Raw genomic sequence first — 27,475 nt, 5'->3', positions numbered from 1 at the left:
CAGAATGTTCTGGCACATTTCAAAATGGTTTCTTTTCTCCTCCCTCCGCTGGAAGCACTGGGGGATTTTTCTCTGATATTCACTGTGTGAACCTGGTAGAACTCCAGGAGTTAAAACACACTAAAAGTATGGGTTCCACCCACCATGACTAGGTCCCCCTGAAGTTTTTAACTCTCAGACTTGCCAACACAGAACTTCTAGCAATTCATCATTTAACAGTTTAGGTTTTCTTACCCCAGCACTGGTTCCTGTAGAGGTTTCAGCTCATGGTTTTCTGCTCTGATAAGTTACAAGTTTTCTGCTCTGTATTTTCTGTTTGTTTTGTTGTTTGTTTTTATTTGTCCAGCTCAAAATGTCATTTTTTTTCTTTTCTTTTAATTGTGTAATTCTCTGTATCTACCTGTCTGTCTCTCCAGTTTGGGAAATGCAGTTTGCCCCATAACCTCACTTTTCCAAAAAATATACAAAGAGTTAAGTATTTTTAAGTTTGTTTAGCTTTTTACTTGTTATTAGGATGGAATGGTGACTTCTAAGGTCTTACATGCTGGACTGAAAACCAGAAGTCTGAATGAGTTTTGAAGGATGAAAGGGATTCCTATACATCTGCATTGTTCAACATGGTGGCCACTTACTCACATGTAGCTACTGAAACTTAAACTAAGTAAAATTTAAAATTCAGTTCCTCAGTCTCATTAGCTACATTTCGAGTATTCAATAGCTACATGTCATTAGTTTCTACAATATTAGAAAACACCTAAGAGCATTTTTATCATTGCAGAAAGTTCTATTGAACAGTGCAGCTCTAGACTCTTGCTACTCAAATTGCAGCCTAACAACCAGCAGTATCCTATTACCAATTGTTGGGTTGTCTGTTTTTGTTTTTGTCTTGAGACAAGGTCTTGCTCTGTCACCCAGGCTGGAGTGCAGTGGTGCAATCACAGCTCACTGCAGCCTTGACCTCCCAAGCTCAACCAATCCTCCCAGCTCAGCCTCCTGAGTAGCTGGGACTACAGGTGCACGCCCCCATGCCAGGCTAATTTTTGTATTTTTAGTAGAGGCGGGGTTTTGCTATGTTGCCCAGGCTGGTCTTGAACTCAGGAGCTCAAGCTATCTGCCCATCTCAGCCTCCCAAAGTGCTGAGATTACAGGCATGAGCCACCATGCCCTGCACAGTTGGTTTGTTAACAGGCAGAATCTCCAGCCCTATCCAGGACCTAATGAATCAGAATCTGCTTTTAATAAGATTCTCCAGTGATTCCTATGCACATTTAGGTTTGAGAAGCATTACTATAGTGGTTGTGGGACTTGGATGAGTCAGATGGGTGTGGTTCGGGGATGGAGGGACTCAGAGAATAAAACTGTACTCTGAGGTAACAGTGGGCACAATGACAGTGCATGAAAATGCATGCATGGCAGGAGCTGGTAGGCTGAGGTAGATTACAAAAGGTTCTGTAGCCCTTTGGATTGTGCCCTGTGGGAAGCCACTGACCAATTTAAAATAGGAATGCCTGACAAGATCTGGGTTTGAGGAAGACAGCCTAGTGGTAATCTGAAGGACCTGATGGGCAACTTGGAAGTCAAGGGAGCAGGCAGAAAGCTCTGATACAAACCTAAATAAAGAATGAGGCTATCTTGGCTGCAGGCATCTCAGAGAGGAGAGGGAGAAAGAGAGAGAATCCACAGGGACTTGGTGACTGACTGGACACGTGGAATAGAGAGAAGGATGAAGTGAGATTTGAACTTGGATGAGTGATAAATGGAGCTGCTTTATACAAATCAGGAATCCAGGAGAATAAGCACATTTTATGGGAAGGTACTGAGGTTGGCCTAGACATGTTAAGTTTGAGGTATCTCTGAGACATTTGTTCGCCAGTTTCCCTACCTGCCAAATGATAGTAATGACAGTATCCACCTCCACAGTATTGGTGTATTAATAATCAACTGATAAAGTGTATGTGAATATACTGTATTAATGTTTAAGTGTCACATACGTGTTACTAGCATGACTCTCGCATGTATTTGTAATCTGAAGGACAGAGGCAGAAGGCTGAAGATATTGTCTACATTTGCACAAAGGCAGTGTCATATATCAAATTCAGTAAGACAGGAAGTGCTGGAGGAAAATGCTGAAGAGAATGAAAGATGTGGATAGTCAAGTAAGAAATATAACAAATCATCAATTAGAAATACACCCCAGCTGCTTCTAAGCATAATAAATTGTCAAAGCTTTCCATCAAGTGGAAGAAGACAGTCACAGTCAGATTTTGGAGAAGGCACATATTGAAAAATTCAACTGAACAATTAGTAGAAGCATTTCCTGTAGATTAGAAACCCTGCCCAGAACCACATCTGCCTTGAAACATATATAGCACATATTACGAAAGAACTGTTGTTACATTTCAATTTTCATCTGCAGACAAATTTAAGGTTAAAATGTAATATAGCCTTAAAGGTGATTGCTAGTTCAAACTTATCATTAGGCATATGGCTTCCTAACTCTTGATTATATGTTTGGAAAATTGCTAGGAAGGTTTCCATCTTATTGGTCAGATGGTATTTGAGTGTGAAATATAACTCTTTGATGTGTGCTTTTCTTCTGGAATTTGTAGATAGTGCAGGATACTTAAATTTATTTTGCTTTTGTGAAGTAAGCAAATAACCTGACTTTAAACCTCGGTAAGGCTATTCAGCTAAATTCCATATATATCTATTGAAGATATATTACAGCAAGGCAGTGCGGTAGGGCCTGTCTCTTCCCTCAGGTTGCTGATAATCTCATGGCAGAGACATCTGTAAACAAGTTCTGAGGCAAGTGAGTGCTCACAGAATTATAAACAGGTTTGGGTAGTTTGGGGAGAGAAGTGAGTAAGAACAATAGCTGCCATCAGATATCATAAATTTGAAGTTTGATGATTTATTTTCAAGAATAAGGTTCCTGCCACTTAGTTTAGCTAGTTCTGGCCACATTATCTGCAGCTCCTTCCATCAAGAGACAGAGACTATTTGCCTGCCCCTTGGATTTGGAGAGGCCTCACAATTTGCTTTGATTTGTAGAATTTGGCATATATGATCTTGTGTGACTCCCAAGTCTAGGCCTTAAGAAATTTTACAGCTTCTGCCTGCTCTCTTCTGGATGTTGCCCACAGACCAAAAACATAGCCTACTGCAGGATAAGAGGCCACATGGAGCCAACAGCAGACACATGAGTGAGGCCACCTTGGACTTTCAGCTTAGCTGATTCTCCAGTTCAGGGATCAGCAAACTACAGCCTGTAGGCCATAGCCTGCTTCTGTATGGCCCTTGAGCTATGAATAGCTTTGGGTTTTTAATAGTTTATAAAAATTAAATAAAAAAGAATATGTGACAGAGACAAAGTCTAAAATATTTACTATCTGATCCTGTTTTACAGAAAACTTGGCCAACCCCTGCTACAGCTGAATGTATCTATACGAGTGAGCCCAATCAAAACCAGAGAGGAACCACATAACCAACCTTCAGAATTATGAGAAATATTAAATTGACATTTTTGCAAGCAACTATATTTTGGGAGAGTTCGATCTGCAGCAATAGATGACTCAATCACAAGCTGATAAATGCTACACAAAGAAAAAGGAGACTGCTTCAAAGGAAATAATCTCATAAAGGTTTTGGACCTTTTTGTCTCACTTACTTCATTTAGGAGAATTTCTTACCCCAATCTGTTGTCCATGGCTCTGCTTTGCATTCCAGGGAAGTTTTGGCAGCTATGAGCACATATACCTGCTGGTTACTCAAAGGACATTCAAAACATTTTAAAAATGAGTATTGAAATACAACTTTTCTAAAATTTTAAGAAACGGAATTTGTAAAATATAGTATTAATGCCCTAAAGCATTCTTCCAAATAAGAGGTCTATTTTTTCAGCATATTAATCTATCTGCAGTGAAACCTGTCTGGTTTTGTTATTAATGGACCTCCTTGACTTAGTGAGGTGAACTGTCAGCCCAGGTGGGGTGAAGAATGGCTGTGATAAAGGCGTGCAGCAATCACTTTACCCTCTGCAAAGGACACAGCTACCTGCCAAGGCTGGAACCAGGAAAACAATCTCAACCATAATTTAGATCTGATTATTTTAATTTAGATCTGATTATTTATGCAGTGTCAACTAAGTCCTTGACTTACACTGCTACTATCTAAACTTACTTTTGTTGTATATCCATTTTGATCTCTATATTCACCCCTATTATTTTCAGAGAACCTTCAAACTATCATAAGTAATTTTGCAGAAAAAGGCTATAAGGAAGAAGCAGTCAGGCCAAAGAGTCAGTAAACAAAAAGAAATGGTGGGCCACGTTTAGTCTTGATGCAAATGTGTGGGTTACAATCAGGGGTGGTGCTCATGGCTGAGCTTGGTAGTGGTTAAATACATGATCCAGACCCACTTGATTTTGAGGAAAGGACCAGTACAATCAATACTGCACATCTTGGTAAAAGGAGTTTGAGGAGATGGATCTGGGAGTTTAGGTCAGCTATGCTCAGGTGTACAAAAGCAACTCCCTGGGACTCCCATCCATACACAGGCCATTGAAACCTGACGTGTCTCTCTTACCCCCATTCCATTCCCCATCGATTCCGGAAGAAGAACGGGCATTTCTTCTGAGACAGCAAAGAACTCCTCCTAAGATTTCCTCTTTCCCAATTAGTTCTGTATGAAGTTTAACAAGAAAATCCCTCCAGGGCCGCCTCGAGGCCATGCACTCACGCAGTTTGGAAAGACGACCAGGGAAAAAGGATCTCAAACAAAAATTCTAGCTCGACGTCTGCCACTAAGTTGTCTAATTTTGGCCAGCATCAACTAAAGGCATACATAACACGGCCGTGCTCGGAATGCAAGGTGACCGCGAGGACCCAGAGGGCGCGCCATGCGAGCTCACAGGGCTGGGGGCCGCCTGGGCCCGCGCGTGCAGCCAGGGGCTTCCGGCCGCGGCCCTGGCGCGTGGTCTGCGCGCGCCCGGCCGTGCGTGCGGATGCGGGGAGGCTGCGTGTGTGCGCAGGGAGAGAACGCCGGCCACCTTCCCGCTTCCGAGCCGGGTGCGCGCCGAGCACAGGAGGTGAGTGAGAAGGGCGGCCCTGCAGGGTCTCCGAGGCGGTTGAGTCCTGCCTCTGGGTGGAGGGTGTAGCCACCGGACCCGCCTTTCCCGGAACGCGCCGTCCTCGGAAATGCCTAGACCCCGGCAGCTAGGCCGGGAGGCACCGCCCACTCCTCTAGAGCGGAGCGTGGCCCAGGTTGAGCCGGCGCACCGTGGGTCTCGGGTCTCGGTGACGAGCAGCTGCCCGCCTCCGGTGAGCGCGGGAGAAGGGGCCCAGTGGGGCAGTGGGCGACGCGGAGGGCCCAGGCCCAGGCCGCGGCCGCATCCGCTGGTTGTCCACCTTGCCTTGCCCCAGGGTGCAATACCTGCCTTGCGTCGCCCGTGCCGCTCCAGCCACCGTCAAATCCGGGTAGCGACCCGGGGCGTTTGCAGCGGTGCCGAGGAAGAGGACGGGAACGGTGTTACGGTATTGGTGGGCCCCTAACAGGCCTGCGGCGAACGCTTTCCCGGAGCGCTAGGGAAGGGCCCCGGCGCAGGGATGTCAGAGGGATTGGGAAGGAATGTGAAACTAAGTGGGGAATGTGGAGAACGGGCGGAGAGAGAAGGAAATCCCACGGGGCTAGGGCTACAGGATTCCTACAGGCGGTGTTAAGGAACATACAGGGCGTTTTAAAAAGATTCCTAGAGGTGCAACGGAGTCTCACTTTTCCAAGCAGTAAGGAATGATGCTATCCTCAAGTACGGGTAGTCTTTGAAGTCAGTATCCGTTCGCCTTCTTAATGTTGGATTTAGGAGGGAGATTTGCAGGGCTTTCATGATTTTGTTTCCTCTGCGTTTTGCACAGATTGCCTGCCTTTAGGAGGTGGCTGCGTTGTGGGAAAAGCTATCAAGGAAGAAATTGCCAAACCATGTCTTTTTTTCTGTTTTCAGAGGTAAGGAAAATTTGGGTTTGCAGTGTTCAATTGGGAACAAGTTTTTTAGCTTCTCCCAGGAGGCTTAAGCAAAAGAAGGGCGCTGAATTCGTGCTCTTAGTATGCATGTGTCGATGCCTGATAAAAGCACAAATTACCGAACGTGTATCAGTCTGGAGAACAGAATCGTTTATTACTAAGAGATAAGAGACTATGACTTTTTTCCCCTCATAGACTAAAATGTTCATTCAAATGAATGGCCATTGGATAACTCCAGACCTGAAAATAAACACTGTTGTCAAAACAGCGTCCAGGCCGGGCGCGGTGGCTCACGCCTGTAATTCCAACACTTTGGCAGGCGGAGGCGGGCAGATCACCTGAGGTCGGGAGTTCGAGATCGGCTTGGCCAACATGGTGAAACCCCGTCTCTACTAAATATACAAAATTAGCTGGGTGTGGTGGCACACACCTGAAATCCCAGTTCCTCGGGGGGCTGAGGCAGGAGAATTGCTCGAACCCGGGAGGCAGAGGTTGCAGTGAGCCGAGATTGTGCCATTGCACTCCAGCCTGGGCAACAGAGTGAGACTCCATCTCCAAAACAAACAAAAAACAAAAAAACAGTGTCCAAGTATAATTTCAGATTAGAGCATGAGGTGATTTGAAAGCGAGAAGAGAGGATCAAGGCTTTTCCAAAAATGAAAAAAGTGTTGATACGTAATAAATGGCTCCAAAAACAACTTGCTAAGTATACAACATTGATTTTAGATGTCATAATTCCTAAAGTTATGACTCATATATATTTTTTTCTGTTCTTCTGTTCAGTAGTTCACAACAGATCTGAGTGTTTTAATTAAGCATGGAATACAGAAAACAACAAAAAACTTAAGCTTTAATTTCATCTGGAATTCCACAGGTAAGTTCATCTACTTTTAACTTATAAATTATCCTAATTGGTTAAAAATGCCAGTAATAATGCCCTTTACAAGGTTTTAAGTATCGTTGATGCAGCCACGAAGTTTGTTGTATATTCTAGTACGATTCTTTCATCAGAGGATTTGAAGAAATTCAAGAGTGAAGCTCTACTAAGCCATTTTGGATAATATATTTTTTTCTTTTTTCATGCTTGAAAAATAGAGACAAGGCCACTTTATGTTTCCCAGGCTGGACTGGAACCCCTGGGCTCAAATGATCCTCCTACCTAAGCCTGCAGAGTAGCCAGGACTTCAGGTGTGTGCCACCTCACCCGGCTCTAATAATATATATATTTTCTAAAAAATTGAATTATTAAAATACCATGGTTCTTCAGGAAAACCCAATAACTATAAAAAGTTAATTTGGTGGGTCATATTCAACTTCAAGTTCTGACTCAATTCCCTTTATGCCTAAGAAAATGCTCCATTGAGTACTTTTTCTCTTTCCCCTTTGGATGGATGATGTCTCTTCTTCTTGTGCCCAGCCTCCAGCTTTGTTCCATCCACCATTGGATGATGCAGGTAGAACCCTCTTTTGGGAAATGTCTTTGTCCCTTTCACAACTATATCATGTCCAGACCAAAGAAGCTTTTAACAGGATGGATCATTGTTGCTCGCTGTGGGGTAAACTCCCACTGTGTGGTAGATAGCCACATGGATGGGGTCAAGCACGTGGGATCAAACAGGATACTCTTAATGACCTTGCACAACAGATATATTCAAAAGTGACAGTTCATTTAACAGCAGGCTGTTTGGCAAACATCTCTCTTGGGACTATGGACAGTGCTTTTATACTAATAAAAAATTGTATATTATAAATATTGATTTGCTTTTGTTACCAGTCCTTTTGGCATGTTGTGAATTAGAGGCTAGGGGAAGATGAGAGGATGAGCTAGAAATACGGCAGTTTGTAGGGGGCGCATCAGCATGGGGAAGGAAGATGAAGCCACAGAACATCTGTAGGGTAGGGCCCCAAGTGCTGGAAGGTTGGGAGATTTGGCTGGGGAGATAACCTGCACTCCTTGAATCTCTGAGACATTAAGGAACTAAAAGAAAGCTAGAGTAGGTTATCAGTTTCCCACCCCATGTTTTTCTGACTCTGAACACAGGTAGGTAGGTAGGATCTCATTGTCTGTTGCTTCTCTTTCTGTGTCTGTTATCTGGAACTATATTTAGCTATTTTGTTTCCAGAGTTTGTTTTCAAGAATGGAGTTACCACTTTCTATGCAAAAGCAGAATGGAGTAGCTGAGGCAGACCCTAGGGCCCTCAAAGAAGATATTTACTATCTGCCTTTTATGGGGAAAAAAAGTTTGCCCGCTTCTGGGATAGAACATGGATTTCTGCTAAACTCTCAAGCTGTGCATTTTGAATAGTCTCATAAAAGTTAGAATACAGAAGTCCTCCTGTTAAAACATTTCACAAGCCTGCAGCCACCTATTCCTGCAGCATGTCATAGGGCTCAAACCATATCTCATATCTGGAATTGTATTTGGCTGCTATTTTGGTTACAGACTTTGTCGTTGAGAATGGAGTTATGCACTTTCTAAGATAAAAAGTTACCGTCCAGTTTTATCTCTTAGTATTAAATAGTTCCCTTCTCCATACTGATAACAGGCTCTAAATTTATGCCTCTATTGGGCACTAACACATTCTGAGAGTGCAAACTCAGTTCCCTGCTGTGGATTTTGGTCACTAGTTTAGAAACATTTGAGCTGGAAAGCCTCCCCCCATGTTCTCTAGGTGGGCCTCACTCATGATGTTTGGTGTGAAATGTGTCGTTGTGAGTCTTCCACCACGCTCTGCATTGAGTGTCGGCAACTTGAGGACAGGGCTTGTCTGTCTGCTTCCCCACTGCTGCCCCAACCTCTAACACAGGTCCAGAACACTGAATGAAGGAATGAAATACCCTCAGATGACTAAAGCAAAGGTAATTGATGGCTTAACTAAGAAGAATAGTAAAGAGCTGTAATATTCTCAATTTAGGGTAGTAATGGGAAGAAATGTTAACTGCAGCAGCTCCCCGATACTCTTCCTCCAGTGGATAAAGCTCTTTGTAACAAAACAGACACAGAAAGCCCAGCTTTCAGGGCAGTCTTGCTGCTGTTCTGCCTGACTTTGTGATCTTTGCTCTGCTCCAGTTTTCTTAGCTCCCTGGACCCTGTTGACCTGTTGGCTCTTCCTGCTGGCTGCTCTATCACGTGGTGCTCTCCGACTACTCACCCCGAGTGTAAAGGTGTGTCTGCTTCTGCTGCATTCTTTGCTCCCTGCCCAGGAATCTCAGGAGGCTGTGAGATTAGATGTGAGGTTGGTCTCTCCTGGGGCACTGTGCCCTGGCAGAAGGAGCTTGGCATTTGGAGTTGAAGGGCTTGAGTTTGGATTCCATGTCTTCCTCTACCTGGGCTGCACTGTTCCCTGGAAAATGGGATTGATGTTAACACAGATTTTACAGTGTCATGAAATGTGCTTTGTAATTTGTAGTTAGAAGCACTATAAACTTGTATAGTGCCCAGAAGTTCACTATGCCTTTAAAAAAAAAAAACAGCCCTGCTAAAAATCCTAACATATATTGCAAATTATTAAGAGTGATTTTTATGTTCTTATTGGAATATGCAGATAGGGCAGAAGCAAAAAGAAAATTGCGGCTAAATTTTCCTTCTAAAGTCCTGCTGCTTTTGTTTGCTCCTCATTTTTCTCAGCCCAAACCCAGAAATCCCTAAAAGATTCTGCATGCCACAACCCAGAAGTCTATCAGAGATTCCCATATACAGGGATTGTTTTGCCTACAAGAAAGTAGTTTGTATAACAGTATATATAATATGTCTTACTTACATGTGTCTTTAAAAACTCAGATGTCTTATACCTCAGCACACTGAATGAAGCAGCAGGCTTCCCTTTTAATGAAGCTTTAATGAGAGACATTCTCACATACATCTTAGAAGATACCTGAGGGTGGTGGTGCTACAACCAGCAGAGTTTCAAGGGCAGAATTGGGAAATGGTAATGGAGTATAGGTATTTATACTCACTGTCTACCTAAAACTGTGTGACAACTACAGAGAGTGGTGCTCGAGGTGGGCTTTTTTCTTAAACTCAGTAAATACTTCAAATTCATTCTTAAAAATTGAACAATTTAAAATATGCCAAAATGAAACCTTTTCTATGAACTACATTTTAAACATCAATAACAAAGTTGTGGAACCTTGTAGTTAGAAGGGACCTTCGACGTTTGTTAGAATAACACTATCTTTGGTTTCTCATTTGCCTTCTGGAGTGATACTTACATATTTTATTATTCAAAATAATTTGAAAGTATCTACCATGGCACTTCTAAGCTTTTCTTGTCTCCAGAACAGAACATCCCCAGTTCCTTCAGCCACATGTCATGCAATCCTTATGGGAGATGATAAACCCTTCACCAAATGAGTTACCCTCTTCTAACTTGTTAGTGACCCTTTCAAAATGGAACTCATATGGGGCTATGGAATTATGACCCCCTTTGCCCAGATGCTTTTCCAGTTTCTTGAACCTAGGAGTGTATTAGGGGTGTGTGTGTGTGTGTGTGTGTGTGTGTGAGAGAGAGAAGGGGGACACAATCTAGTATTCACTTGTAGAGTTTCTGTTAGCACTGCCATTCATTCACAAGTACTTGGGAGTGCTTCCTATGTGCCAGGCACTATGCTAGGTGCTGGGGACACAGTGTGCAAGAATGAACATCATCCCTCTGCTGGTAGGGCCAGATCGTGCCTGAGAGGTATCCTAGCCCAATGTCCTAAAATTCTGTTGAGAAATAACTCCTCAAATTCAATGACTTGGCCTCCCTGCCAGAACTAGAATCCTTGTTTCCTGACTGCCCAGTTATTCCTTTACTTCACCACCTTTTATCATATTGGACTCATACTCAGCTAAACTGTAAGGTCTGTTTAGGCTGCTGTTAAAATGGCTCCCCATCCTGCCCTTGTGCAGCTGGTTTTTCGAACTCTGACATAGGACAATAAATGTGTTCCCATCAAATTTCATCTTGCTGTCTTTAGCTTTTTCTCACCTGTTAAAACCTTTTGGATTGTAATTACATCTTTTAATGAATTTGTCATTTTTTTTTTCCTGCCTACAAAATTGAATAAGCCCACGTTCTTTAATTAGAAATATGAAATGAGAAAAGGCTAAAGATAGGCCTGTGATTTTTTTCCCTAGTTTGACAAAGATGCTCCAGTCAACCTTAGAACATCAGCAGGAGGACAGGTCTCTGGCACTTTTGTGGAACACTATTCCCAGAGTCCAGCACAAGCCCAAGAAATGTTTCTTGAACAAATGACTGCATGAAAAATACACTGGCTATGATGGATCAGCCAATTTTTAAGCCATCTAGCTACTATTATTACTCACATTTTCCGATTTTGTTCAGAAGGACTTTAAGTGTCCAGCTCTCTTTACAGAGAAGCTTGATTCTTAGGTGTTACCTGCGAGTTACCTTGATCTTCTGTTGAAGAACCCTATTGAAAATGGGGCTTAGGATAGTCAAACAGAGCATTCTCAGTGAATCTCTTCTAGCTCCTGATGGTCATTGTGTTTGTGTCATAAGTGTTCACTAATGTTTACAGAGTCTCAGCAACTTATTCAGGGTTATTTGGAATACAGATGCATTAACATTAGTCCCTTCAGGAATTTCTCCATTGCCAAAAAGTGAACTTGTTGGAGAGGACTTGTTGAAAACTGGGTGAGCATGATTTGCATGGAAATTGGACTAAACTTCCCTTTCTTTAAAGTTCCTGGTTTAGCCACTCGAATAGCTGGCATTACAGGCATGCACCAGTATGCCTGGCTAATTTTTGTGTTTTTAGTAGAGATAGGGTTTCACCATGTTGCCAGGCTGCTCTTGAACTGCTGACCTCAAGCAGTCTGCCAGCCTTGGCCTCCCAAAGTGCTGGGATTACAGGCATGAGCCACCATGCCCGGCCAAAAGTTTCTCGTTGAGCTCTGACAACTCTTCACCTCTGAAGAAGAACAGAGGTGCTGCACTGTGAAAGTATGAAGATACCAGGCCAATAGGATAAAACAAGGCAGGAGGGAAGCTTTTGTAGTGCAATGGCTACAGACTCCACTTGGGGTGGTGAATATACCTGAGTTTTTAGTGCTGCTTTGCAGGCTCTGACACCCTGACTACTGAACAGGTGTCCAAACTTCAAGCTGGTTAACTGAAAGATAAATGTTATAATATTGGTGCCTACTTCATAAGATTGCGGTAGTCATCAAACGAATGGAAATATAAAACATACTGCAGTGCCAGGACCAAGCAAGGACTATTGCTAAAATTTTGGAGAGAGGGGAGTATGAAAAAATTGGATAGAGTAGAAAGCAGGTTCTTTTTAATGTGAGCCTATTTACCCTGACAGAGTAAAGCATATTTCATTTTTAAGTGTTATCAAATTAAGCAGATATACCAATTGCTATTCATTCATTCAGTAAATAAAATTTCACTTCCTATTATATGTCCAGCTGTATGCTCCAAAGTAAGGAGAAAAATGTAAACCATATCAAATATGCACAATCCTCAAAGTAGCCTGACACCACTTGAATATCACACGCACTACAGCTGGAAAAATTTCTTGTATTTTGCAGCTCTCCTCCAGCTGCTACAAGTGCCTATGGTGAGACTTTTGACAGTGTGAGTGGTTCCCAGAAAAAATGATGTTCAGTTGTAGAAAGACTATGGGGCAGAAAGAAGGATCCCAGGAGAGGGGAGCACATGTGCAGAGGCGGAACCCAGAAATGTGCGTTTGGCTTTGTGGACCTCTACCAGTAGTTCTTTGGGGCTCGCATTTGCAGGATAGCAGAACATCAGGCACTGGGAGATTCTAGGAAAACAGAAACCTTGGACTCTAGGAGAAGACTTACTGATTTGGAAGGAGAAGGTGGATCCACTAAGATTTATTTGCATGTTTAATTGTATTATAGAGCATGTCATGCCATGTAAGACACATTTGGGAGTTAGGAGCAAGGTTTGTAAAGGAAATGTAGACAAATAGTATATGTAGAGGAAGCATATAGTGTGGACTCTAATAATAACAGCAATACCATCTACTTAGCCCTTACTGTGTGCCAGCCCCATCCTAGATGTTTAGCACGTATTATTTCATGTAGCTCTGGCAATAAACCCGCAAAGAAGGTATTATTGCTCCCATTTTACAGATAAGGTAACTGAAGCTTAAAAAGGTTGAGTAATTTGCTCAAGTGGATTTCATTGCTTCTCAAACTTCAGTATGTCCACAAGCCACCTGTTAAAAATGTTTCTGATTCACTAGGTCTAGGGTGGGGCCTGGGGCTTTGTATTCCTAATACGCTCCTAGGTGGTGCCCATGCACTTTGAGTGGTGAGGGTCTAGGCATCACATTCAAATCACCTGGGAGCTTTAAAAATACTGCCACCTGGTGCTCGCTTTGGTAGCACGTATACTAAAATTACTGCCACCTGAGCCCTGCCACCCTCTGAAACTCTGATTTAGTTGGCCTGGGATCCCGCTTGGCTTCCAGTATTTTTCAAGTTCTCCAGGAGATTATAATGTGCCGCAAAGTGAGAACCACTGGGTTAAAGAAGAGGGGAAGAAAAAGTAGTGGTCAGATGGCACTGGTTGTGTTTATTTCTAATATAATCAGGGGAGGGCCTCAAACACAAAGCAGTGAGTTGTGAAAATAATTAGATGTTTAATTGACAAGTCTAATTGAATGGTAGAGTTTTATATTGCTTTATGAGTTAATGTGTTTAGTTTGAAAGGGTAGTGGGGGAATTTCCCTCAAAGATGTGAATTGATAGTTATTTTCCCTTTATAAGGAATATACATGATTGGTGTAACGATGATTTGAATTAAACTTAATATGCACAGGACCTTTTTTTAGGCAATTAAGATTTCCACTCCCTTTGCAGTATTTTATGTAGAAGAAAAGTTAGAATGTTGCAAAACTGACAGTAGTTTGGTAATTATCTATAATAGTTAGCATATGGATGATCCTGACTCTAGCGTGCTTGGACCTAAAATTTAACTGAAATTCGTTTCTTGTTTTTTTGGACCTTTTAAAATGCACATGATCAGAATCAGCATAGCCTATTACAATAAGGTTTTGTTATTAGAAGACAGCTGAAGAAAAGCATAATCAACAAATTCAGGTTACTTTTGGATTCAGCTTCTTCTTAGGAATATTTACTAAGTGGATAAAAGTACATTACCAAATCATTTGCAAAGTATGCAAATATTACAGAGAGCCTACTATGTGTTAGACACTGGACATATAGCAGTGAATAAGTGGGGTCAGGTTTTCCCTCTCTCCAATCTTATATTCTTTTGAAGGGAATAGACAATAAACAAATAGAAATAGATTTTTAAAAGTCTAGACAGGGTTAAATGCTGAGAAGGTGTTAGGTTTAAGTCCCAGCTGAGGTCCAACAAGGTGTTAGGTTTGAGTCCCAGCTGAGGTCTGAGGGGAGTGGGTGGATGGGCGAATTGCTGAAAGAACACTCGGGGGGCTTTAGGCAGGTGAAATGTAGTTTTATTCAGCAGCTTTTTAATCAGCAGCTTACTTACACTAACTGTTTGTCACAGTTTCTTTATCTTGGCTGTTTGCTTCAGCTTTGTGGCTCCTCTTATGAGCCTGCTCCTGCTGCCCCCAGCCTTGCAGCTGCACTCCCTGGCCTATACTACCAGGGTTAGCAGCTTAATTTTTTCCCTCTGGGCATAAGTCCCCATTTCCCGCCTTCAAGGCAATCCACTCTCCCTTACAGGGGTCAGTAGCATTACTCTCTCTGGGCATTAGTGCACCCCCAAGCCATGTCAAGCCAACCCAAACCCCATGGGCAGCATCAGCAGGGCAGTTATACCTTTTACAAACAATAACAACTCAAAGCCAAGTATAAACTTACAAAGACAGGTTATCTAACAAGTGAAGTATGCGCCTGTGCCCTAAACTTGCTAAGTCACTTTGGCCCAGATATTCGCCTTGGCCTATTCCTTAACCAAAGCACATTCATATACTTTATGGAAGGGAATAACCAGGGATGTGATAGAAAATAAGTGCTGGGGGAACTACTTGAGATAAGGGGTCGGGGAAGGACTCTCCTAAGTGACACTGTGCTGAGATCTGAGGCATGAGAAGGAGCCAGCCTTTCCAACAACCAGCTTTTTGGTTGGAGGGGCAGAGTAAGTGCAGGCTCTGCAAGAGAGGAAAATAGTTGACATATTCAGGGATAAGAATGGGAGTCAGGCCGGGTTTGGTGGCCCACATCTATAATGCCAGCACTTTGGGAGGCTGCAGTGGGAGGATTGCTTGAGTCCAGGAGTTCGAGACCAGCTTGGGTAACATAGCAAGACCCCATCTCTATATATTTATATATTTTTTAATTAAAAGATTAAAAGAATAAAAAAGAATGGAAGCCATTGTGGTTGAAATAGGATTGGGAGGGAGTAGTTGTAGCAGATGAAAGAGGGGCTTATATAAACCCATGGAGCCAGAAGACTTGACAGATCTTCATAAAAAATGTGAACGTTGTTGCGCGGCATTGTGGCAAATGCCTGTGGTCCTGGCTACTGGGGTGGATCACTTGAGGCCAGGAGTTTGAGTCTGCAGTGCAAAATAATTGTGCCTGTGAATGGCCACTGCTGTCCAGCCTGGGAAACATAGCAAGACACGTCTCTAAATTTTTTTTTTTAATGTTAATATTGTTATTTTTAAGCTTTTATTGTCTCTGTGCTCTTTTGGCATTCCCTAAATTTTCTCTAATGAACATATATTACATTTGAAATTAGAATAATTACTTTTTAAATAATTACATTTGATTTCTTTTTGCAGGAAATAGCCAACATTTTTGCACCCCAGGAAAGAGTTTCAGGTTATTTTGGCTTAAATAATTGTGCCATTGTAGTATCTCTGTTTGTCTGTTTTCCTGGAATCTTTGCATTTAAACACTGATACCCCCATTTATTTTCTAGTGATGTCCAGTATGTTTTTGGTGTTAAATAAAAAGGTGTATATCTGCATGAACAATTAGTTACTGTTCTTGTTAAAAATTTGTATTTCAGGTTTTAAGGGTAGGAATTTTGAGTCTTCCTTGTGAAAATGATAAGGCTGTGATGCTGCCATACTGTTTATATCAAAGTTCAATGGTTGCAAGAAATTAAAACTCAAAGCAGCTCTGGTCAAAAGAGCTCCTTAGCATAGGAAGCATAGTGAGCAGGCAGCACACTCCCTGGGATCTAGCAGCCAAGAATGTGAGATCTGGAGTCTTGTTTGAGTTTGTCTCTACCACTTACAACACTGGAAACTGATAACCTTTTTTATCTTTGGAGGTTTTCTGAGCTTTTCTAGTATTTGAGATGTTTTTTCAGCTGCTGCAGATCAACCCCTAAATCAACAAGTAATTACTGGTGGCTTGCTGTTCACCCAGCCTTGCACTAAGTTGGTGGGATAGATAAGATACTGTTTGCTTAATGGAAATTGCTTATAGTTGGCAAATTCATATGTAGTTAATATAAGCACAAGTTTACCTTAAAATTTTTTTTTAATCTATGGGGGTCTCACTGTTCCCCCAGGTTGGTCTTGAACTCCTGGCCTCCAGCGATCCTCCCGCCTTAGCCTCCTAAAGTCCTGGGATTATAGGTGTGAACCACAGTGCCTGGCCACAAGTTTATCTTTTAGAAAATGGAAATTATTTTTAAGTTATAATTTCTTTCTTGAAAGTGATGTGTGGCATTTAAGAAGTCAGTAATAAAATAATAGTGTACTTCCCTCTTGGGGCTTTTCATATTGTTTTCTATTCGTCAATATTGTTGATTCTTCTCTCCGTCCCTCCCCTGGGACATGGGATTTAGAACAGTGTCGGGGTCCTTGTAGCCCACTGCTCAGCTGTCCTAAGGAGGCAGGCCAGCTGCCCTGTGCTCTCACTATCAGGAAATGAGCCAATCCGAGATCTCTGGCCAGTTTGATTTCTATGATACACACATGCTATGAACACAGGGGCCACTTCAATTGAGCCCTATTTATCTACATGCCTGAGTATCGTTTTAAAAATATTTTTATTGATTGATAAGTGTACATATTTATAAAGTACATGTGATATTTTGATACATGCATAAATGTGTAATGGTCAAATCAGAAATTCAGGATATCTATAACCTCAAAAATTTATCATTTCTTTATTTTGGGAATATTCAGAAACCATTAAGTGCTCTTGGTCCTGGACCAGGCCCTGTGCTGACTGGTTAATCCAAGTTCTTTCCATTAAACCTCACAATAATTAGTTTTGTGATGCCTGATTTATAGCTGAAAAATGAAACTTTTGGCCTGGTGTGGTGGCTCACATCTGTAATCCCAGCACTTTGGGAGGCCGAGGCGGGTGGATCACAAGGTCAGGAGATCGAGACCATCCTGGCTAACATGGTGAAACCCCATGTCTACTAAAAATACAAAAAATTAGCCGGGCGTGGTGGAGCACCTGTAGTCCCAGCTACTCAGGCGGCTGAGGCAGGAGAATGGTGTGAACCCGGGAGGCGCAGTGAGCCGAGATTGCACCACTGCACTCCAGCCTGGGCGACAGAGCGAGACTCCGTCTCAAAAAAAAAAAAAAGAAAAATGAAACTTTTGAGAAGGTAACTAACATGCCTAAGGTCATACAACTAGTCATTGTTGCAGTCAAGATTTAGGGTGGATTGGCTCTGATATCCAAAGCATTTTTATTATACTTTTTTCCTGTTTGTTTTAATAAACTTAATATACAAAGAAAACTGTAAATATTAGAGAACACCTATATTTCCATCGCCCTGAATTAGCAGCTGTTAATTATAGTACAGTATTTATGACCAGTGTTTTTTTCCCCCTTTAACCACATGTTCCTTTCATTCTTCCTGCTGATAGGTGTGGTATGTTTTCCTGTAGTCCCATTAGAAAAAAATCATTATTTATACATAGTTGCTTCTAAAGGTTCATCACTTCTTGTGTGTAGTTTTAGAATTTTCATAAATGGTAATTTATACATATATCATTATATAACTTGTTTATACTCAACGTTTTATTTCTGAGAGTTAAATTGATGTTCTGTATACAAATCCAATTCATTTAGCTATCATATAGGATTCCATTGGAAGACATACCAACTTTTATTTATCATCTTATGGACATATATTTATGGATTTGATTGCTTTCTTGTGATGTTCCTTAGCTTTTCTTTCTATCCTCTGTATTTCTTGTAAAATTTGATTAGATTCCAGTTAAAAATTACATTGTATGTCATTAGGAGATACATAATAGGTGTTTGTTCCATCATTTATGATGTTACGATTAATTATTGGGTTAGAGTGGTGACACCCTGATCCTCCAATGTAAAGTTTATATTTTTTCAGTTCTTGCAACTAAAAAGTAATCTTCGTGGTGTTACTTTGGCATCATACAGATAGCCAATTCTCCATCAACCTTTTATTTATTATCAAAACTCTGATGTATAATCATCATCAGTAATTTCATGAAAGATTGCAAAATGACAGTTTTCTTATTCTGTCATTCCATCTATAGTAGTCTCTGCTTATCCATGGGGGCTGTGTTCAACAGCCTGTCCCCCAAACATGCCTGAAACCATGATAGTACCACACCCTACCCAAAGAATGCCAAGGTCACCTTTTCACTTAAAGGAAGCACTTTGAGCTTCTCTTTGACCTATCTGAAGTGTCAGCATTCTACTTTTCTGCCTTGGGGCCATTATTAGGTAAAATAAGGGTCACTTGCACACAAGTACTGAGATACCATAACAGTGAATCTGGTAACTGAGGGCTCCTATGTGACTAACAGGTGGGTAGCATATATAGTGTGGATACGCTGGGAAGAGGGAGGATTCATGTTCTACCTGAGACAGAGAAGGATGGTGCGAGATTTTGTCATGTTACTCAGAACAGTGCACGATTTAAAGCGTATGAATTGTTTATTTCTGGAATTTTTCACTTAATATTTCCAGACTGTAGTTGACTGTGGATAACTGAAACTATGGGCCAGGAAACTGCAGGGGTAATTTCTAGACATTTCTAATTGGCATTTTTCTTTTAAAAATTTTTAAATTATTTATTTATTTATTTTTGAAACAGGGTCACGCTTTGTCACCCAGGCTACAGTGCAGTGGCACAATCACAGCTCACTGCAGCCCGGACCTCCCACACCCAAACCATCCTTCTGCCTCAGCCTCCCGGGTAGCTGGGACCACAGGCTCATGCCACCATGCCTGGCTAATTTTATTATTCTTTTATAGAGACAGGGTCTCACTATGTTGCCCAGGCTGGTTTTGAACTCCTGGTCTCAAGTGATCCTCCCACCTTAGCCTCCCAAAGCATTAGGATTACAGGTGTGAGCCATGACACCCAGCCTATAAGTGGCATTTTTCTATAAAGAAGAGCTTTTTCTCTTCAATTGGAGCTATCTGCTTCTTCTGAACTATAGGCGATTGATTCTTTAAAGCAGGAAATAAAAAATGCTGTCTTTCCTCCATCATCCCAGTAATTTTCAAGTAAGAGATTGGTATAGTAGCTACCGAGTTGAAACATTTTACATTGCTCATGTGCAGTGCAGATATGGTGTTCTCTTTAAATTTATGGATGAAACAAATTGTGTATATAAGGATTTTGAGCTTCTAGACAATTTTTTTTTTTTTAAAGTAGAGATGGGGTTTCACCGTGTTAGCCAGGATGGTCTTAATCTCCCGACCTTGTGATCCACCCGCCTTGGGCTTCTAAACAAATTTTTAAGAAATTTTATGGTTTTTAAATTTTTTAAGTGTTTTCCATATTTTTTGCAATTGATTTATAATTATGCTGTGGTTAGAGAATGTAGCCTATATTATTGTTTTTAAAATTGTTGAGAAGGCTTATATTACCTAATATTATTAGTTTTCTTTTTAAATGTGTTATGTTGTCTTAAAAATGAATGTTTCTATTCTTTTTATTGGATGAAAGGTACTAAATGTTTCATTTGATCAAGATTAATAATATTATTTGAAACATTCATATCCTTTTTTATCTGCTTGATGTATCAGTTACTTAGATGTATTAAAAATCTCCCATTAGGATTATAAATTTTCCCATTTATACCCATACTCTTCAGGTTTTGCTTTATATACTTTGATGCTGTGTTTTTATGGTTATAGAGCTTCATGATTGTTAAATTATCTTTTTGGATGGTTTCTTCTTACAGAGCTTTATGATAAAGTATCTTTTTGGGTGGTTTCTTCTTTTAGTAATAACATCTCCTTTGTCCCTTATTAATGATGTTTGTTTATTTATTTATTTTGAGACAGTCTTGCTGCTCTGTTGCCCAGGCTGGAGTACAGTGGCAGGATCTCAGCTCACTGCAATCTCTGTCTCTCAGGTTTAAGCAGTTCTCCTGCCTCAGCCTCCCAAGTAGGTGGGACTACAGGTGCGCACCACCGTGCCTGGCTAATTTTTGTGTTTTTAGTAGAGATGGGGTTTTGCCATGTTGGCCAGGTTGGTCCTGAACTCCTGACATCAGGTGATCCGCCTGCCTTGGCCTCCCAAAGTTCTGGAATTACAGGCATGAGCCACCATGCCCAGCCTGAGAGTCTTTTTTTTTTTAGTAGATAAGTTTACATTTACATTTACCTTAATTAACAGCACATTTATATTTATTCGTGCCATCGTCTTTTGCATTTTGTGTTTGCATGCATTTTTTCTTTTTATTTCCCGTTTTCCTACCTTATATTGAATAGACAGATAACTTAATTTGTGTCTTCTATTTCTCAATCAATTTGGAAGATAGTGTTCTATATTTGTTCTTTCAGTGATCAATGTAAAGGTTAATGTACATTCTTAAATGAAGTTCTTAGCAAAATATGAAGGTTTATTCATATCTCTTTGTTAAAATATACTAAGAATGTTAGCATATTTTACTTTTCCTATGAAACATCTTTTTGTAGCCATCATGTCATTTTTACCTAGTATTTTAGTTATATTTTTTAACCACATGAAAAAATTTTTTGCCCCTCCCTCCTTTTCAGGCTAATCTATTTTGACAGTAAGAATCATTTTAGAGAACACAAATAGAATGGAAATGATGCCAAAGGTAGAACCACAGCTGATAATAACAGCTTCTGTTTGTTGAATACCTAACACAGGCCAGAAGTTTTGCATATATTATCACTCATTTGCACTATATTAATATCTTCAATATAGAGACAGGAAACTGAGGCTTCAAGAGATACATAACATACCCATTCATCCTGGTTGGTAAAGGACAGAGCTGGAGAGTGGACTTTGGTGGCTGGCTTTGGAGCCACCTGTGTTGTAGGTGACCTAGTCTGTTCTGGCCAGTTCTTTAGAGTCCGTTCCTTGCTTTTGGACTAGATAGTTTCTCCTCTTTTTGCTGCTGCTTTATTTTATTCATGGGTCCATAAATGATAGACATCATAACCATAGTCACATTCTCACATTTAGAAACTATGGCTTATAGAATATGCAAAAAATAACTTTTATAATAAGATTTGCCATTTTAAGTTCTTCCCATTATTGAAGAGTAGTAGGGCCCCCATCATCCATATGCAATTATAAATGGCACCGCTTACAACACTTGCCTTCTGTTTTTCCAAAATCTGTTGAAATATGCTGATTTGTTAGAATGAGATATTTGTTGTCATAAATGTACAAGTCGTTAGTGGCTGAGTTGTAAATGGTTCCCTCAAGGGTTGCGTAGTGCCCAGTAGCCAGGTGAGGAGAAAACGTATAAAGGCAGTGTTAATTACTTTCATAATTCTTGCTCTCAAACTATTCCATTTCAGGTTTTATTCTGGGATTGGCAGTGTATGGCAAGTAAAGGGGATAGGGGAGGATAGGAGGTGGGTGGACAGATCTATATTTTATCCTTTTACAAATGGAGATAGCATATCAAGCCTCAGTGTCCATTGCACTCCTGCTGTAGGCCTCCCTTTGTCTTGCACTTTGACTCCTGAGAGAAAAATTGTTTTTGCCAACAAGGTCATAGAATGTAAGTGGAGAGGCAAGACACATATACGTGGAACCGAACTTGAGAGAGTTTGCTAAAACATTACATTGCGTTGTGTGGGTTAAAATATGGAAAGCATTACATATAGAAAAAGATAATTGTGGTGAGACGTAATCAGGGCAGGTAAGAGATGACCAAATGAAGAGGACAAGGAGCCTTGAAATCCTGTTATTTTCATATGTATTAAGAGACAGAGGAGCTGTATGTCCAGAGACCCTAAAGTTGACCCAAGGTAGAACCCTTGGTAGACCAGCCTTCCCATAAGGACATTAATGTCTGTCCTCCATAGTGAATTCCAGCTTTCCAAGAACCCTCCCCCATATAATTGTGGGTAAAAGGGCACCTGCCAGCAGCCTCCTCAGCCCACCCTTCTTCATGTTGTTCATCTGTCCCTTATGCTAAAGTTCCTTAGCATTTGATGTAAACAGTGTGTACTGCACTGTGCTGCCATGTTTATACGTTGGCTTGGGATTTCTTCTTTCTCCCGTCTCCTACTTCCTTTGGTCTCCTTAGTGCCTGGTCTTTGGAAGTAGAAGATGTCCAGTAAATACACATACATGAATGCCCTTAGACTGAAGTCTATGCTCATGGTGCAAGGAAAGCTTTATGGAATCCCGAATTATAAACCACCCTCTGCCTTGAGATCAGGAACAGAGCTGTCACTTCACAATCTGAATGTTCTGTGCCTCCTCTTGTCTCAGCTGGAGCTTCTGTGTAAAAGCAAGTGTTTTAGGAGTTTCCATCCCATGATTCTGATTGGGTGTGTGATTTCTGAAGAGGTTGGAATGGGAAATGTGAAAACTTAATACTAAGGACGGGTCTTTGATTTAAACAGTTGCTTTGCAGACTGAGCATTGAGTTTAACCAATGAGGTAAAAAGAGGGGAGAGGTGGTGTTTGGGGCAGGTAAAAGCTGTTTCATAGTCAGTGTTTGAAAACTCAAGAGAGATGATCCTATTTGTGTCTGGAGGACTTGCCTTTCAGGTGAAGAATCTCTGCCTTATCCCACATCAGCAGTCACTAAGAATAGAATAATGATCACTATATGGTTTTTCTTATCCAGATTTGCTAGAATCCGTATCAGAACACACAGCTGAGAAAGACCCTTCGTTTATTTGGGCATGTGGCTAGTAATATCCCCTTGAATTAAATCCTTCTTTTTTTATAGTTATAAAGAGGAGATACATTTTATTTATTTGTTTTTATGGTAGATTTTTTAACCCACCATTACCCATCTCTTTCTGTCCCTATCATATCTGCACCTAGGATAGAATTATATTTAACAGTAAACTGTTAATTTAGGTAGAGTAGGATAACTACTACAAAATAATCAAAGGATGTGTTTTAACCTTGGTCTTGATGTAAGAAGCTAAAATAGATTTTTGGTTATTGGTTTCTATTTGCTTACAGTTAAATGAAGTAGATTCAAGTCAGGATTTTTTGTTTTACTCTGGAGATTCTGTTCTCCTACGCTTTCTCCTTGAGTAGATAGTCAGATGTCTTTTGAAAATGTGTTTTCGGTGTGGAATATTAACCCAATCTTTGATAACTCTTCCAGAACCTTCGGCTCGCGTGCTTCTGAGCTGCTGTGGATGGCCTCGGCTCTCTGGACTGTCCTTCCGAGTAGGATGTCACTGAGATCCCTCAAATGGAGCCTCCTGCTGCTGTCACTCCTGAGTTTCTTTGTGATGTGGTACCTCAGCCTTCCCCACTACAATGTGATAGAACGCGTGAACTGGATGTACTTCTATGAGTATGAGCCGATTTACAGACAAGACTTTCACTTCACACTTCGAGAGCATTCAAACTGCTCTCATCAAAATCCATTTCTGGTCATTCTGGTGACCTCCCACCCTTCAGATGTGAAAGCCAGGCAGGCCATTAGAGTTACTTGGGGTGAAAAAAAGTCTTGGTGGGGATATGAGGTTCTTACATTTTTCTTATTAGGCCAAGAGGCTGAAAAGGAAGACAAAATGTTGGCATTGTCCTTAGAGGATGAACACCTTCTTTATGGTGACATAATCCGACAAGATTTTTTAGACACATATAATAACCTGACCTTGAAAACCATTATGGCATTCAGGTGGGTAACTGAGTTTTGCCCCAGTGCCAAGTACGTAATGAAGACAGACACTGATGTTTTCATCAATACTGGCAATTTAGTGAAGTATCTTTTAAACCTAAACCACTCAGAGAAGTTTTTCACAGGTTATCCTCTAATTGATAATTATTCCTATAGAGGATTTTACCAAAAAACCCATATTTCTTACCAGGAGTATCCTTTCAAGGTGTTCCCTCCATACTGCAGTGGGTTGGGTTATATAATGTCCAGAGATTTGGTGCCAAGGATCTATGAAATGATGGGTCACGTAAAACCCATCAAGTTTGAAGATGTTTATGTTGGGATCTGTTTGAATTTATTAAAAGTGAACATTCATATTCCAGAAGACACAAATCTTTTCTTTCTATATAGAATCCATTTGGATGTCTGTCAGCTGAGACGTGTGATTGCAGCCCATGGCTTTTCTTCCAAGGAGATCATCACTTTTTGGCAGGTCATGCTAAGGAACACCACATGCCATTATTAACTTCACATTCTACAAAAAGCCTAGAAGGACAGGATACTTTGTGGAAAGTGTTAAATAAAGTAGGTACTGTGGAAAATTCATGGGGAGGTCAGTGTGCTGGCTTACACTGAACTGAAACTCATGAAAAACCCAGACTGGAGACTGGAGGGTTACACTTGTGATTTATTAGTCAGGCCCTTCAAAGATGATATGCGGAGGAATTAAGTATAAAGGAATTGGAGGTTTTTGCTAAAGAAATTAATAGGACCAAACAATTTGGACATGTCATTCTGTAGACTAGAATTTCTTAAAAGGGTGTTACTGAATTATAAGCTCACTAGGCTGTAAAAACAAAACAATGTAGAGTTTTATTTATTGAACAATGTAGTCACTTGAAGGTTTTGTGTATATCTTATGTGGATTACCAATTTAAAAATATATGTAGTTCTGTGTCAAAAAACTTCTTCACTGAAGTTATACTGAACAAAATTTTACCTGTTTTTGGTCATTTATAAAGAAGTACTTCAAGATGTTGCAGTATTTCACAGTTATTATTATTTAAAATTCAACTTTGTGTTTTTAAATGTTTTGACGATTTCAATACAAGATAAAAAGGATAGTGAATCATTCTTTACATGCAAACATTTTCCAGTTACTTAACTGATCAGTTTATTATTGATACATCACTCCATTAATGTAAAGTCATAGGTCATTACTGCATATCAGTAATCTCTTGGACTTTGTTAAATATTTTACTGTGGCAATATAGAGAAGAATTAAAGCAAGAAAATCTGAAGTATTGTCTTGCTTTTAAAAAATACAGTCCCTAGTGTTTTTAGGAGTCAATTAATTTGTCTCATTTTTCCACCTGGAAATTAGGAATAATGTAGAATGCCAGGCAGTAATTTCCTTTTGGAAAGGACTCTGAAGGCAGAAAAGAAGGGAGAGAACCTCATGGGCAGAATATTATAAAAAGAGTGTCATATTCCAGCATTTGAATTGGAAAGAGAAGAGTCAAGATCCAAGTTGCATTATTAATCTGCCCTGTGTTTTTTCCTTTTAACAATCAGTTTGAGCTGCTGCTGTTAGGAGTTTCTCATCAAGATGAAAGCCCTAATATGTAAAGTCAAATCCGATTTAAATTTTGTGCTTTTATAGAAAGAAATTTCTTCATAGACGTGGTGATATATCATTTGTTGGACCTGCTAATAGTAGGTCAAAGGGGAGCACTCCTTGCCCCCTGTTCCTGGGTTTATGCAGTTTTCTTTTTAGAGTTTATATAGGGCAAGTGGTTCTTTTTCTCTGAATTACAGGATGGAAAAAGGTCATATCCTTTGTCAGGAAATATAAACTTGAAAGTATGTAGTCAGCTCTTGTAATACTCATATTTATGATTGTCCTATATGAAAAACAACTTCAGTTAAAACTATAATGTGTGATTCTCTATAACAAGGTGATGTCTGTTTCCCAGGGCTCAGACCTAATCCAGTTATAATAAAATCAATTAAATGAAATATTCTATAGAATCGATCTATGCCCTTGTTAATCTCCATCCATATAGGAGTCACGTTCTTTAAGACAGATGGTGGTAGTTATTTTTGTGGCATGGTTAGATTTGACTGGTTTTGCAGAAGATTACAGTTATGTACTGCATAATGACATATACAATAGTGGTCCCATAAAATTATAATGGAGCAGAAAATCTATTGCCTCATGATGTTTTAGCCGTTTTAATGTCATAGCCTAGTGCATTACTCACGTGTCTGTGGAGATGCTGGTGTAAACAAACCTACTACACTGCCAGTTGTATAAAAGTACAGCACATTCAGTTATGTACAGTACGTAATACTGATAATGACAATAAATGACACCGGTTTGTGTATTTACTTTTTATAATTAGAGTGTTCTATTCCTACTTATTAAAAAAATGTTTAATAGAGCCTTGGGCAGGTCCTTCAGGAAGTATTCCAGAAGAAAGCATTGTTATCATAGGAGATGACAGCTCCATTCATGCAATTTCTCCTGAAGACCTTCCAGTGAGACAAGATGTGGTGATAGAAGACAGTGATACTGATGATCCTGACCCTGTGGGCCTAGGCTAATGTGTGTGTGTGTGTGTGTCTTAAGTTTTTAACAAAGTTTAGAAAGTAGAAAAATAAAGTTTAAAATAGGAAAAAACTTACAGAATAAGGATATAAAGATATTTTTGTGCAGTTTTACAAGATGTTTGTGTTTTAAATTTAAGCTAAGTGTCAAAAAACTTTGACAAAAGAGTCAAAGTTTGAAAGTTTGTAAGGTTAAGTTACGGTGAGTTAAGGTTAATTACTGAAGAAAAAATTGTTAAATGAATTTAGTGTGGCCTACTTTAAATGTGCCGTGTTTGTAAAGTCTACAGTAGTGCACAGTAATGTTTGAGGCCTTCACATTCACCCACCACTCACTCAGTGACTCACACAGAGCAACTTCCACCCCTGCAAGCTCTATTAATGGTAAGTGCCCTCCCTATACAGGTGTACTATTTTTTATCTTTTATACTGTTTGGTTTTTTTTACTGTGCTTTTTCTATTTTAGATACACCAGTACCATTGTGTGACAGTTTCCAGCAGTAAGTATTCAGTACAGTAACATTCTGTACAGGTTTATAGCCTAGAAGCGATAGGCTCTACCATGTAGCCTAGGTGTATAGTAGGCTATGCCATCTACGTTTGTGTAAGTACACTCTAATTAGTTTGCACAATGACAAAATCACCTATTTCTCAGAATGTATCTCCATTGCTAAGTGCCACATTTCTGTATATCGATGTTTGGGAAGCTAACTCAAAACATTTCTAGAGAGAACTTTTAACATAAAAAATAATTCCCTTTCTTTAGAAAAGACCAAAAAACAAAAAAAACCAAACAAGTTTCAGAAGATTGTTTCTTCTGA

At 40.3% G+C, this 27,475-nt stretch overlaps 1 protein-coding gene across 4 annotated transcripts; it reads left to right on the top strand.

The window, feature by feature from the left end:
• The first annotated feature begins 382 nt into the window (after positions 1–382).
• Positions 383–26,445, top strand: B3GALNT1 (beta-1,3-N-acetylgalactosaminyltransferase 1). 4 transcript variants are annotated; one of them, XM_054681226.2, is made up of 6 exons: positions 383–5,090; positions 5,914–6,001; positions 6,806–6,893; positions 9,091–9,185; positions 20,266–20,384; positions 23,541–26,445. In XM_054681226.2, the coding sequence occupies exons 1-6, from the start codon at positions 4,867–4,869 to the stop codon at positions 24,568–24,570; spliced, it is 1,644 nt and encodes a 547-aa protein (XP_054537201.2). In that variant the 5' UTR covers positions 383–4,866; the 3' UTR covers positions 24,571–26,445. The 4 variants fall into 4 exon arrangements, with proteins under 4 accessions (XP_054537201.2, XP_016797742.1, XP_003310130.2 ...); XM_016942253.3 differs by lacking the exons at positions 383–5,090; positions 20,266–20,384 and adding an exon at positions 7,115–7,207 and having other exon boundaries at positions 6,803–6,893; XM_003310082.5 differs by lacking the exons at positions 383–5,090; positions 9,091–9,185; positions 20,266–20,384 and having other exon boundaries at positions 6,803–6,893.
• The last annotated feature ends 1,030 nt before the right edge of the window (positions 26,446–27,475 follow it).

Source organism: Pan troglodytes, chromosome 2, assembly GCF_028858775.2.
Source record: "Pan troglodytes isolate AG18354 chromosome 2, NHGRI_mPanTro3-v2.0_pri, whole genome shotgun sequence".
Taxonomy (NCBI): domain Eukaryota; kingdom Metazoa; phylum Chordata; class Mammalia; order Primates; family Hominidae; genus Pan; species Pan troglodytes.
Note: the sequence above shows the minus strand (reverse complement) of the source record. Positions and strands in the feature narration are given on the sequence as shown.

Coding starts and splice junctions, on each gene's coding strand:
- B3GALNT1 (XM_054681226.2), top strand. CDS start 4,867: ATGCAAGGTGACCGCGAGGACCCAGAGGGCGCGCCATGCGAGCTCACA. Junction 6,002..6,805: donor CTTTTTTTCTGTTTTCAGAG/GTAAGGAAAATT, acceptor TCTGTTCAGTAG/TTCACAACAGATCTGAGTGT. Junction 20,385..23,540: donor CCAAGTAGGTGGGACTACAG/GTGCGCACCACC, acceptor TAACTCTTCCAG/AACCTTCGGCTCGCGTGCTT.